Source organism: Parambassis ranga, chromosome 24, assembly GCF_900634625.1.
Source record: "Parambassis ranga chromosome 24, fParRan2.1, whole genome shotgun sequence".
In the NCBI taxonomy this organism is placed as follows: Eukaryota; Metazoa; Chordata; class Actinopteri; family Ambassidae; genus Parambassis; species Parambassis ranga.
In genome coordinates, this window is record NC_041043.1 from 16300679 (window position 1) to 16314805 (window position 14127).

General features: G+C 45.9%; 2 protein-coding genes and 1 long non-coding RNA gene across 5 annotated transcripts in view; all 3 read right to left on the bottom strand.

Annotated features, from left to right (window-relative positions):
- Nucleotides 1-8164, bottom strand: part of LOC114428309 (uncharacterized) — a 49084-nt gene extending 40920 nt beyond the window's left edge. For both annotated transcript variants that reach the window (XM_028396609.1, XM_028396607.1), the window contains exon 1: nucleotides 8067-8164. In XM_028396609.1, the coding sequence (XP_028252410.1) occupies nucleotides 8067-8112 (46 nt within the window). In that variant the 5' untranslated portion in view covers nucleotides 8113-8164. The remainder of the gene's footprint in view (nucleotides 1-8066) is intronic.
- On the bottom strand, nucleotides 1674-2038 carry LOC114428319 (uncharacterized). The gene is made up of 3 exons (XR_003669572.1): nucleotides 1955-2038; nucleotides 1843-1868; nucleotides 1674-1760 (listed from the first exon to the last, which is right to left on the bottom strand). It is a non-coding gene; the product is annotated as an uncharacterized LOC114428319 (long non-coding RNA).
- Nucleotides 8165-10325: 2161 nt separating the features above from the next.
- LOC114428906 (uncharacterized) lies at nucleotides 10326-13904 on the bottom strand. Of its 2 annotated transcripts, none has more exons than XM_028397686.1 (6): nucleotides 13797-13904; nucleotides 13158-13472; nucleotides 12788-13081; nucleotides 12539-12637; nucleotides 12432-12460; nucleotides 10326-10944 (listed from the first exon to the last, which is right to left on the bottom strand). In XM_028397686.1, the coding sequence occupies exons 1-6, from the start codon at nucleotides 13837-13839 to the stop codon at nucleotides 10837-10839; spliced, it is 888 nt and encodes a 295-aa protein (XP_028253487.1). In that variant the 5' UTR covers nucleotides 13840-13904; the 3' UTR covers nucleotides 10326-10836. The 2 variants fall into 2 exon arrangements, with proteins under 2 accessions (XP_028253487.1, XP_028253485.1); XM_028397684.1 differs by having other exon boundaries at nucleotides 10327-10944; nucleotides 12782-13081.
- Between the last annotated feature and the right edge of the window lie 223 nt (nucleotides 13905-14127).

The window sequence follows — 14127 nt, forward strand, 5'->3', positions numbered from 1 at the left end:
GTTCCGGCGCTCCCCACCTGGGCCGTTCGCTCAGCCCCTGCTATCTCTCCAGCTGCTCCCTCCTCGCCTGTTCCTGCTCCGGCTGGTGGATTGCTGACGTCGCCTCCACCAGCTCATCTCTCCCTGGGTGTTCCTGCATTGGCTGAGGGCTCTGTTCCACCCAGGGAGGCAGGTTTCTCGCTGCCGTCAGAGGGCGGACTCCAGGTGTTGCTCCTCCCCGCTCCATCAGAGGGCGGGCTCCAGATGACGTCATCCCTTTTGTCTCCGGAGGACACGCCCCAGACTACACCACCTGTTCCAGGGCCTGCCTGTGTTGCTCCTAATGGATTATCAGCCATGTCAGAGGATTTAATATCTGTTGGGACCAAAATAACACAGACTGAGACTTTGGGGGAGGCCTGTTTGGACTATGGAGGGTCTTCTGTTCTGGGTTCCAGTCCTGACCCAGATAGACCCTCAGCTCTAGTGACCAGCTCAGTCACTGGAGAATCTCTGGCTCCGGGTTCCAGCCCTGACCCTGCAGAATTGGTTTCCCGTTCTGACCCAGAAGGACCTTTAACCATAGTGACTGGGCCTGACACTGTAGGGTCCTCAGTTCTGGGTTCCAGTTTTGGCCCTGGAGGGCTTTCGTCTCCTGACTCTAGTTCCGACCCTGGTGGGGTTCTGTCCCCAGTCTCCTCTCCTAATCCTAGTGGGACTCCGTCCCCAGTTTCCTGTCTGATTCCTGGTGGGGTTCCGCCCCCGAGTTCCAGTCCTGACCTTAGTGGTCCACCGCTCCCGAGCCTCTGCTCCGGTCCTGGTGGGCCCTACGCCGGTGGTCTGTCACCTCTGGTCTCCAGTCCCGATGCCGGTGGTCCTTCGCCTCTGGTCTCCAGTCCCGACCCTGGTTGGTCCTCTGCTCCAGCGCTGGTCTCATATATCTGCACTGGGTCCTATATCTGCACTGCACATGATGCTGACAGCTCTGTGTTTAAGGATGGCACTGGCTGATGAGCTAAACCGCCTGCCTCAAACCCCGGGGGAGGAGGGACATGGATCCGCCCCCTCTGTATAAATGGTGTCTGTGTGGAGCAAGTCAAAACTTCAAACTCCTGGGTGTTCACATCTCTGAGGACCTGTCATGGTCACAGAGGCTACACTCAGAGTGCTCCAGAGGAACAACATGAACAGGAAACTGCTGGTGTCCTTCTATCAGGCCACTATTAAGACTGTCCTCACCTACTGCCTCATGGTGTGGTATGTAGGCTAAACATGTCTGCAAAGAGTCATAAAGACAGCAGGAAACATCATGGCTGCTCTCTGCTGTTTACTTTCTGAAGTCAAACCGTTGTAACACTTTAGTTTGACCACTGGGGGGCAGCAGAACACACTAACAACATCTGACACTCTCATACAGCACCCCCTGTGTGCACTGTTGGTACAGCAGAGAGTCATAAAGCTCAAAGTGTGACTGAGTCTGAGTGAATGTTTATTTACAAACTTTATTACTCTCAGCAATACAAAATAAAACAGGTCTGTGCATATGTAAATAACAGTAAGGCCTTTATATGACACATAAGGGTTTATGGGATTGGAGCAGGCGGTGACGTCACATGTCGTCACACTTTAGTTCACTGTGTCGATGGTTTCTGGAGTTCTCTGAGCTGGAGTCCAGCTGCAGCTCAGAAACATCTTCACCTCTGATGTGTTGGTGTGTGGATTCTAACAGAAGCTGAAAGGTTTTCATAGGTCACCACCACATCATCTCCATCACTGTGCGCCTGTGGAAACACAAAACATCAGACCTTCACAGCTCTTCACTGCGTCAGTGTGTGTGTTTGTGTTTCGTTGTGTTAAACTCACAGTGCGGCCACGATCAGCTCTGTGACCTGAAAAGACAAAAGAGGAGTTCAGCTTCAGCCTTCATGGAGAACATTCATCAGAGCGTCTGGTTTTAGTCTGTAAGTGTCGTCACCTTTTCTTCTGATCCACATGTTGACGGACACAACGGCGGCTGAGAGCGCTGCTACACCCACAAGACCCAAGACCAACCTCAGCCCACCTGAACAGAGAACGACACGATGCAGCTCAGTCTACACTGACCGATAGGAATTCAACTTTATTCATATAGAACCTCTTACAATCAAAACTGTCTTGAACTACCAGGAAAACTGGACGTACAGTTAGTACCATGAAACAATGGATCATACATCGGCCTGATGAGGGGAGAGGACAGGAGAAGAAGAAGAAGAGGAGAGGAGATGGGAATAGAGATGGTGGTGGTGTTGAGGAGGTGGAGGAACTGCTTGTACATTATGTTATGTAGATAGATAGATAGATAGATAGATAGATAGATAGATAGATAGATAGATAGATAGAGCTCTATTTGTTGTTTATGAGTTAATGTTCATGAGTTTGTTTCTACATGAAATATTTCCTATTTACATTTATATGTTGCTGTTCTTACTTTGTTGTTGTGTTGTTTACATACCTGGATTAGATTCTTCAGGTGGTTCCAGGCTTGAGTCAGTTGTTGCTGCTGTTCTCGTTGTCATCATCATGGTTGTTGTTGTTTGTCTCACTGTTGTTGCCGGTGGTGGAGGTTTTGATGTTGCAGCCGTTGTCGTGGTTATTGTTGTTGGTGGTGGAGGCGGTGGAGGTGGTTTTGCACCTTCCAAAAAAAACGTGAACGTGTAACAATAAATGGTCATGGTTGAATACACTGAATCAGATACAGCTTCCTGATGATGTCATCACATTATTATTGATCATCGATCAGTCAGACGTGCTGTGTTACACATTCACTCCCTCCATGTGTCGACACAGAGCAACATGATGTAACTGTCTCAGTGGTTTTACATTCAGCTTCCTCACTGCAGCTATAATTCATGTTTCACTGTGTTCTAATGAGACAGATCAAACTGAACATGATGATGTGAATACTCACTGTGAGAGACAGACAGATTAATCAGAGAGCCCTGACCCACTTCATGTCCTGATGTGTTAAACTGTCTGCAGGCGTAACGACCAGCATCCTCAGCTCTGACCTTCTTTATAACCAGAGAACAGTCTGCTGTCAGTGTCAGTCTGTCTGATTTATCTGCAGAGTCTTTGTGAATCTTCCCATGTTCCCACAGTGTTACTGCTGTTCCTAGTTTATTGAACAGCCAGGTAATACTGTGACACTGATCATTCAAATCTTTTCTGTCTCTACAAGGTAAAGTGACGTCCTGCTGCTCTCTGACAGTGACGGTTTGTCGAGTTTCTGTTGAGAAAATAAAAATAAACTTAGACAAAGTACAGTATCAATAATCAGTACAGTCCAGATGTTTGATCGTTTCTTTTACATTCCATGTGTTCTTACCTGTAAATGGCAGCATCATCATCACAAACAGAGACATCTCAGTCCATCTGAATGCAGCCATCGTTCTTCTTCCTCTTGCTCTGACGCTCTCTGACTCTCACGGTCTCTGCTCGGACCTCATATAGACAAATATCCGCTTCCTGTCAGCAGCTCCTCCTCCTCTCTGTGAAAAGATTCACCACATCCTCCAAACTGACAATGACCTCATCATGAGGGGCTGACCTGCTGATCCAGGACAAGCACAGGAAACATACCACATTTAAAAAGATCTTAATCCAATAATCAGGTTGAAACATGGATGAAACATCATGTGACAGACAGGTGGAGGAACACGGTGATGCTGCAGTGCTCTGAGAGCTGCTGCTCTTCCTCCTCAGAGTCAGATATTTTAAGAAGTGAGCAGGAAGTTAGTTTGGTGAGAATGTGGTTTCAGCTGCAGTGTCCTCAGGTCATTTCATCAGATACGAGGTTTCACACCCACTGGTTCCTCTCTGCATCTTTGTGGCAGCAGCAGAGAGGGAAGTTCTGGAAGCTCTGGAGGTGTGAAGATGACGTTAACATCAGATTCTATCTACTGCAGAGGATGGAGGAGGGCTGCATGGCAGCAGTGACATGATTGGCTGATTAGAACTCAACCTGTGAATTTCATCTTTTTAACATTTATTAAAAAACAGAATCAAGAGGAACTGCATGTGTGGCGCTCAGTCCGCTCAGACGTGGTGGTTTCGTCACTAAACCTCACGTTCTTCAGTAGCTCTGCTGCAGCCACATTCTCACGGAAACACTTCCTCTTCAGCTCTTAACAAATAACTCTGAGGAAGAGGACCCCACAGCTCTCACAGCATCTTCTCATCTTCCTCAAACTGTCAGTGATGTGATGTTTTACTTGTTTCTTTAAACCTGATCTACACCTGTCAGCTCCGCTGAAGCCTCTGTGGACCCCGCCCACCTGTACGCCTCCATCAATAAGACGAGAGGCCTCACAGCTGATGGTTTATATTAATAAGCAGATATTTGTGGTGTAAAGTGGAGACAAGAGCTCTGCTGCAGTGTTGTATACATTGACCATGATGTGTTGATATTTTTCTGTTATTATTAGTTCATCAGCATTTTATTGATTGTTGTAACAAAGACTTTGTCCAGCAGGGGGAGCCATAGATCAATAACATCAGTCCAAAGCAGAGCAGTGTCAGAAGAGTCTGTCCACTTCCTGTTCATGACCCAGAGGGCGCTAACTCCTCCATGAACGGAGGAGAATTGTTGAGTGATTGTCAAAAAGACCCAAATGCAGACAAAAAGGCGAACTCCAAACAAAAGTCAAGTTTAATAAATAAAAAGCCAAAGTACAAATAAAGAGTAAAGAGAAGGCAACTGAAAACAAGCTGAACCGAGGAACAGGCAGACCACAGAGGACTCCGGCTGCAGAATCTGAACGGACCAATCAGCAGCCAGCAGGGCCAGAGCACCCAGGAAACAGTTCAATTTTGAGCTTTATATATACACATAATCAATAATGGCAGTTTAAGTGTGAGTGTTTGAAGGAAAGAAAACAGACGCATGAATCATGTTTTTCCATCATGGATGAGCTCAGCACCTCCACCTCCTGCTGGACGTCAGCGTGCTGCTGAAGCTTAATGACACGACGCTCCGACCACAGAAAAGACAAAAATACCCGGCTGACGTTCACGGCGCTTCCTCTGATTTATTTAAAGTGTGTTCATCTGATGAAGCTGTAAACGTTAGCAGGGTCATCGTCTGCCTCCGCCTCCCCTGGAGCTCTGAGGGTGGAGTAGGTCACCCTCTCCTTCTCTTCAACCTGCAGTACACACAATCAACCACACGTTAGTATGAGCTAGAGGTGGAGCTGACAAAAAAAACTGGTGGAGTCAATCAGGGCGGAGCAAGCAGACAGACAGGCGGGAAAAAAACACGACGACAGGAAGTCACAGGAGAACTGCCAAAATAAAACAGGAAACACGAGAGAAGCTAAGGGTAGAAATACAACATTATAACAGACAGATGATAAATTACAGCCTGGATTATATCAGTGGATTAAGAGGCGTGGCTTACTTTCTCCTCAGGGGAGGTGTTTTTGTTGTTGTGGTCAACAGTGACGTAGGTCAGACCCCCCTCCGGCTCCTCCTGAGTGCAAACACAGTGCTCAGTAACGCTGCAGTTCAGCTGCCTGCCAGCGGTGGCAGCAGAGAGCGCAGATTCAATTTATATCCATGTAACAAATAAATCAATCAATTTCAGAATTGGCTTTACTCTTTGAGTATTCCTGTGGTGTTTTATTGATTATAAATTAGTAAATGATGTATATGTTAAAAAATACTTACTACATGGTGGGATTGTTTTTGAGCACCTGAAAAAAAAGGATCAATTTGAACATATCAGTACAATTCTGTGAGCAAGAAATTGATTTATAGCCCTTCAGGATGACATTTTAAAAACACTGATACTGTGCTGGGTTAATCATATAGAGGTAACCATAGCAACAGCTCTGCTTTAAAGGTCTGGTAGGAGATTTCCTTCTGATGCACTTTTTGTTAAATTAGTGTAACTTCTCTTTACAATCCGATAGCAACCGATTAGTTCGGCAGTTTCTCATTAAAACGAAGAATATGAATCATCTGAAGCTATAAAACATAAAAACATCATCAATCCTCCGGGTGGACCCTGTAGGAGTATTGGCTGGTTGTCACTCTCTTCCTGCTCTGTGCACCAGAGAGGTACGTGCATGATGGCCGAAGTCACAGACCGCAGCTCGTCTTCAGGTGATGGCGTCCATGTGATTGGAGGCGTGGCTTCGGGGTGAGCTCCGAGAGAAAGGGGCGTGGCTTTACTTTAAATCTGGCTGACTCTCACTGAGTTTTTAAAACCTCCTACCCTACCTTTAACAGCACCCCTTTATATGTGGCACTAGCAGAACAGTGACAGACCACAGGGGTCGTCACACCGCGTGGCTGTCGTCATGGTAATTTTGACGTTTAGAATTAGAATTCTGTTATTGTCTCATCTCATTTCAAACTTGACATTTTCTTTCAGATTTAGGAGATTAAAGTTAGAATTTTAACTTTTTATTTCTTCAGAATTTTGAGAAGAAATCTCATAATTCTGGCTGGAATAGAGAGATTAATTAGAATTCAGATCATGCCAAAATTCATTCCTCAGACATTAATTTCAGACCCTCGTCTTTCTGACAGTCATCTCAGAATGTGTCCTGATATCAGCCTCTAGTGGTCAGAATGAGTATCAGGCCTTGTTTGTTGGTGTTCCGTGAGGCAGCTGAACTCTGAATGGAAGTAATTACCGTCTGTGTTCGGTGTTTTGGCTCTCTTCCTGTATTTGAGGAGGAGGACGGCTGTGATGACGACCAGCACCACCAGCAACGCCCCGCCCACTGCACCAACGATGATGAAGGTCTCACTCTGACGGGGAACTGAGGTCAGAAGAAAACATTTTAAAGATATCTGATGGGTTGTTATCTGACTCCAAGAGAGCTGCTTCATTTTATGACCCTACATGTAAAGACAGCTGTGTACTCAGCATCTATCTTCACGCTGCCTCTCTCAACAAAGCGGCAGGTGTATGTTCTGTTCTGGCCGCTCTGACGTGTCACAGTCAGAGAAGAACCACAGCCCTTCTGTCCATTGAGCTCATACCCGACACCTTCACCAGACAGAACAGCTCCTGTCTCGTTCACCCACTGGAGGCTGTTCTCTGGACAGAGAGGCATCAGGTATCTGAGCAGAGAGCAGGTCAGTGTGATGCGGTCGTCCGTCTGAGCATCAGCGTCTGCTGCAGATGATGAAACTGACAGAAAACGGCTGTTAAGAAGACAAACATGTGGAGCATCTGCTGAAGATGGAAAAGTACTCACTGGTCAAAACACTCAGAAACACAACAGAGTCATCATCAGCAGTGTTCCCAGACCGACAGCCGTAACGACCAGCGTCCTCAGCAGTGATGTTGTTGATGATCAGAGAGCATCCAGTGACCAGACGCAGCCTGGCAGCTCGAGTTGAGTTCTGGCTAACCTTTCCCTGGTTAACCTCAAATACAGACTTAATCTGAACACTGTTGTGATACCAGGAAATGTGGGAGCATTGTGTTTCTTCTGGGGATGCCCTGTCACAGGGCAATATGGTGTCCTGTCCAGGTCTGAAGTAAAGCAGACGCTCCCCACTGACACCTGCAGCAGAGAAAAGGACTCTGAACACTGCACACACACACGAAGTTCATCTCATTAACTGTGACTGTGAGGCCTATAGAGACAGAGAGCACTTTAGCCCCGCCCCCCAGTCATCAGTCTGTACATTCAAAACAAATAAAAACAGAAATAAAGCTTACAGTCAAAGCTGGTTTATGTCAGTGTAATCATGTCAGTAATCCTAAAATGTTAGCAGTTAGCATTTAGCCTCCGCTAACTGAGTCAGTTTTAGGCTGCTGTATGTCCATATGCTAAGCTAAAGCATTTTCACACTTTACATTGTGTTACAGTGGGATGTGAGGTTTGTGTGTTCTAATAAACTACAGTGATGTGCTAACACTGCTAACATGAAGCCAGATGTTTTCAACATAATCCACCGACAGAAAAATGACCTGTTTCAATCTGTAACACCCAGAAATGACCTTCTTCACCTTCACAGCATCAGTCATGTTTGACTGGTTCAAACCTTCATCTCCTGTAAAGTCCTGTAAAAACCAAACAGAGTTTTACCTTCGAACAGAAGCACAAACTTCAGGATCTGTCCCAGCACAGCCATTCTGTCCCACTCCGCCTCACTCTGTCACTTTCTGTCAGCTGTCAGGCTTCACTGATCAGTCAGACGATGCCCCCACTTCCTCTTTGTGGTCATACATGACCGCCTTCACACAACAAGCTCTGAGTTTCATCACTTCACTTCACACAAGAGCTGCAGTCCAAAGAAACTCGTTTCACAAACCTCTGTTGTGTCAGAGTCGACATTTCAAAGAATTTCCTCTAGACTTTGTTTTTCTTGTTTAAAGGTGAAGAAACAAAATGTTTCCATTCTGTCGAGTTGATGGTGCAACACAAGACAGGAAGTGTTCAAATCTGACATCTTGCTAATGCTAAGCTAATGGTCAGAAGGACTTTCTCCCACGCAGAATCACAGAATGAATGTGTGTGACTGTGTGTGTGACTGTGTGTGTGACAGTCCAGATGACGTGATCACTCTGACGGGCGGTGTAACTAAAAATAAGTCATATTGTGGCTGAGTGGGGCGCCCACTCAGAAATGAGGAACTTTAGAATAATTTGGATTTAAATGGACAAATGTTGTCAGAACTGACTTTAATTTAACTCAGACGCCCCAAACTGACCAGACAGCATCAGTAAATACACCTAAATCAAAGCTAGAACCCTGATATTCCATTCAAATAGAAAATCACCAAAAGTAAGTAAAAGAAGTCAAAGTGTTTGGACAGACACTAAATATTGTGCAGGCGGGGTTAGACCCTGCACAGCTGGCCAGTCTGTGGCAGGGCTTTGTGTCAGGTCTGATAGATAAAGGTAGATAAAGGTTTGAGTAACATGTTGACCTCTGAGGCTGAGACACAAAGTCACCATGAAGTGTCCATATCAGTGCTTCTTTTACATGTATGCACAGTCCAGGAGTTCTATTCAGTTCTGGAGCCTGAAGGAATCTACTGACCTCTGTTGTTCTGAGGTTAAGGTGGAGGTCTGAGGGTACTGACCTAACATTGGAACCAGTGTTAATTTTGTTGACGAATCATTTTCGTCATAGTTTTCGTTAACGACCTTTTTTTGCTGATAAAAACGAGACGATAACTAAATAAAAACTAACGCACGGTGCCAAAAACGAAGACGAAATGTACTGACACTTTCGTCAACGAATAAAAACGAGACGAAATTATTGATGGAGACGAGATCCAATCAGAGCAAATTTTGTTTGTGGAAAGGGAGGGACGAATCAGGAGACGGCGGCAGAGAGCCAATCAGAAGTGATCTCTCTGTGTAAGGACGTTGCGCCGCGATGCTGGAAGAAGGCGTCCTCATGCATGGTCACACAAAACAGGAGAACAGACACACGGACACGTTTAATTTCAAGACAATCAAGACGGTTCAAACCGTGCGGAGCGACTATCAGCGGTAAAAACAATAAACCTGAAGCGACATTTGCAGACGAGTCATCTTAACTTCCGTTCAAAGATACACGTGACAAAATCTATAAATGAAGACACCGCTGCTGATGGTTTTACAGCATGCGACTGTTTCTAAGTTGTCACTGAAGTGTTTTGCTGTAGTTATGGAGGATTCATGAAGAAGGTCATGACTGAACAGTGTATTCAGGGAGAGCAGCTCACTGTTCACTGCTGCTTTTGTGAAAAGGTCATAGCAATTAAATAAAGAGATGTTTGTTTCAAATAACACAAGTTATAGCTGTGCCTGTTTTTATTGCACAATCAAACCTTAAATATTTCATGAAAAATATATATCATAGAATTTTAGTCGACTAAATCCACGGCAGATTTAGTCGACTAAAATTATTTGATATTTAGTCGACTAAAACTAGACTAAAACTTTAAAAATGTTGATGACTAAAACGTGACTAAAATCAAATGACATTTTAGTCACAAGACTAAAATAAAAACTAAATCCGAAATTGCTGCCAAAATTAACACTGATTGGAACCCCCCCCCCCCCCCCCCCCCCCCCCCCTCCAAGTGGACATTTGAAGAACTGCAGTTTTGGTTGTTTCATGTGTCAGCTGGAGAGACGTCTGATGGATGGTACTGAGAGTTCTGTGAGAACGTCTGACTCGGTAAAAAAAACATGTCAACATTACTGTGATATAAGAACAAAGACAGGAAGTGCAGCTTTCAGGGTTATTTATATCTGCACAAACACAAAAGCAACAACTTATGTTTTTTAAGATGTTATGATTGTATTATGACACGTACTTAATACAAACATGATCCCTCAAGAGTAGATGTTTTTTTTAATCAATATGTAACAGTAACCACCTCCTAACTGGAAATATATCGTAACAGCTTGTTGTCAAACCATCATTACACAACCTCCTGCACTATGAAACACACAATGAAACAGCAATTCTGACAAACTACTTCCTCCATTTTCTTAGTCAATTCTGTTTAATTAATTTAGCACATTTTACAATCAGAATTGTCTCAAAGCTCTTCAGAGACCCAGAGCCTGAACCCCCTTCAGAGCAACAGTATCAGGACAAACTCCCTTTAACAGGAAGAAACCTTGAGCAGGACCCGACTCATAAGGAGAACATTCCTGCTGACAGTCAGCCAGGTAGAGGAGGAGAAGAAGAGGGAGACAGTACAGAGAGGATGAAGGAGAGAGAGAGAGGAGAAGAGGGAGAGAGGACAGAGAGGAGAGAAAGGTTTTTTGTCTGGTCTTAAAGATGGAGGTGGTTCCTGCCTCCTGATATATCATAACACAGCAGTTAAAAACAAGTTTCTTCCTCCTGCAGTTCAGTTCAGCATCGGAGCAGCAGAAGGATTCACGTTCTCATAGATCTCCGTGGAGGCGGCGTTGGAGGTGGTGACAGTGTTGGCGGCGCTGATAGTACCAGTATGAACCTGTGAAACACAACATAACAAGATAAAGCTTCAAAGAAGCAGCGTACACAACAGACATACTGAACACTTCATTCTGAACCAGACACCTAACAGGACTGAAGTTTAGTGCATGCTGACATGCTAAAAATGGCAGAGAAGCTTGTTGCAGGTGTTCCTCATGAAATGTGTTTATTGTTATGAAAGGGTTGTGGGACTACAATGTCCACGTGGGCAACGACTGTAACAGGCGTTATTGGGAGGAACGGCCTCCCTGATTTGATCCCGAGTGGTGTTTTGTTATTGGACTTCTCTACTGGGCACAGTCTGTCCATAATGAACACCTGTGGTCACTGTCAACTGATCCCCATCTGGTGGTGAATTGGATCCATTGGCGGAGGAGGAAGCTGGACAGACCTGGCAGGCCTAAACATATTGTGCAGGTCTGTTGGGAACGTTTGACGTTTGGACGTCATCAAGCTGAAGAAGGACTCCTATCGAGCCTGGCTGGTTGTTTTGTGGATTTGGAGGTGTTCGACCGTTTCCCTCATGGCATTTTGTGGGACGTGCTCTGGGAGTACGGGGTCCAAGGCCCTCTTTTGAGGGCTGTCAGGTCACTGTATGACCGGAGCAGGAGTTTGGTTGGCATTGCCGGCAGTAAGTCAGACCTTTTCCCGGTGCATGTTGGACTCCGGCAGGGCTGCCCTTTGTCACCGGTTTCTAGGCCTAGGCACAGCGAGGGGCCGGAGGGGGTCTGGATTGGGAACCACAGGATCTCATCTCTGCTTTTTGCAGATCTCACACCTCCAGTGTGCACTGGGATGGTTTGCAGCTGAGTGTGAAGTGGCTGGGATGAGAATCAGCACCTCCAAATCTGAGGCCATGGTTCTCGACCGGAAAAACATGGCTTGTCCTCTCTGGGCGGGAGGAGAACTCCTGCCCCAAGTGGAGCAGTTTGTATCTCAGGGTCTCGTTCACGAGTGAGGAAAACATGGAGCGGGAGATTGACAGGTGGATCGGTGCAGCTTCTGCAGTAATGCGGTCGCTGTACCGGACTGTCGTGGTGAAGAAGGATTCGATTTACACTTCAATCTACCCCTACATATGGTCACAAGCTTTGGGTAGTGACCGAAAGAAGGAGATCGCAAATACAAGCCGGTGAGTGACACAAATAAAAGTGTCCTGTGAGAGGGAAGTCTGGGTGTCCCTGCTTAGACTGCTGCTCCCGCAACCTGGCCCTGGATAAGTGGTTGAAAATGGATGGAGGGTTGAACCTAACTGTGAGACCCCCCTGATAGCTCATGAAGCAACTTAAATACAAGAAGTCCTCATTCAAACAGTCAGGTGCTACCAGCTAGATTTTAATGATCCTGACTGAGGCCAGCTTGTGATAGAAGATGACTGACAGGTGGTCCATCCAATCAGCTCCTGCGTTTAACTGTTAACAGCCATTAGGGACAAACCCTCTGCAGCATGGAGCAAATGTTTTTACATTTATTTTTTTAACTCACGTTGGAGTCCTCGAGCTGCTTTTTGTTTCCTGCAGGAGAAAAAAAGAGAAAAAGGGGATGAAGTCATTTATATTTCTGATGCGTGCTGCTGATCTGTTAGGTCTCACTTCTGTCTCTGATGATCATGACGGCGGCGACAGTGGCGACCATCATCAGAATCAGTCCTGCAATCCGAAGAGCCAACATGACGTAGCTCAGAGACCCATCTGTGGAGAACAGGTGGAGAGGTGTGTGGAGCATATAAGGATTATTGGAGGCAGCCCCCCCCCAGAGGCGTCAGAGAGAACTGCAGTTTCTAACACTTCCTCATCGGCTTCACTGCCTTCTAGTTCCATCAGCCTTTGACGTACCTGTACCTGTAAAGACAGCTGTGTACTCAGCATCTATCTTCACGCTGCCTCTCTCAACAAAGCGGCAGGTGTGTCTTCTGTTCTGGCCGCTCTGACGTGTCACAGTCAGAGAAGAACCACAGCCCTTCTTTCCATTGAGCTCATACCCGACACCTTCACCAGACAGAACAGCTCCTGTCTCGTTCACCCACTGGAGGCTGTTCTCTGGACAGAGAGGCACCTGCAGGTATCTGAGCAGAGAGCAGGTCAGTGTGATGCGGTCGTCCGTCTGAGCATCAGCGTCTGCTGCAGATGATGAAACTGACAGAAAACAAAAGAAACGGCTGTTAAGAAGACAAACATGTGGAGCATCTGCTGAAGATGGAAAAGTACTCACTGGTCAAAACACTTAGAAACACATATGAGTCATCATCAGCAGTGTTCTCAGACAGACAGCCGTAACGACCAACGTCCTCAGCAGTGATGTTGTTGATGATCAGAGAGCATCCAGTGACCAGACGCAGCCTGGCAGCTCGAGCTGAGGTCTGGCAAACCTTTCCCTGGTTACCCTCAAATACAGCCTTAGTCTGATCACTTTGGTGATACCAGGAAATGTGGGAGCATTGTGTTTCTTCTGGGGATACCCTGTCACAGGGCAATGTGGCGTCCTGTCCAGGTCTGAAGTAGAGAAACACACGCTCCCCACTGACACCTGCAGCAGAGAAAAGGACTCTGAACACTGCACACACACACGAAGTTCATCTCATTAACTGTGACTGTGAGGCCTATAGAGACAGAGAGCACTTTAGCCCCGCCCCCCAGTCATCCCACTACTCTTCTCATAAATAAATATTTATATATAATGTAGAAGACCGGTGACCTCTGCAGGGTGTCCATGCCCCCACTGTGCTGTTTGTGTTCGTGCACGTTTAATGAACACATTATGTATCCATGGCTGCTTTTTGAATGTTTACATTACAGAACATGTTCAGGACCAAAGACAAACACGAACAGAAAGGAGAATCGGAGCGATTACCTGCAAACTGAAGCAGAAAGACGAGGATGATGAGTGAAGACATTCTCCGGCGGTCCTGCTGAAACAGACGCGGCTTCTCTGGTACAGAACTGTCGACGTTATGAAACTTCCTCTTAAAGTTTCTGTCTAAAAACTGTGTAAGAGCAGATTTCACAACAAAGGAATCGTCACGATCATGGATGTATTAAAATAACACACAGTAAGTGGTGAAGGTACCGTTTACACACTTGTAGTGTTGAACTTCCTTAGCTGAACACACAGCTGTCAGCTGCAGTAAATCCTGCCAGCTGATGTGCCCCATGCATCAGTCTCCATCATCATCATCATCATC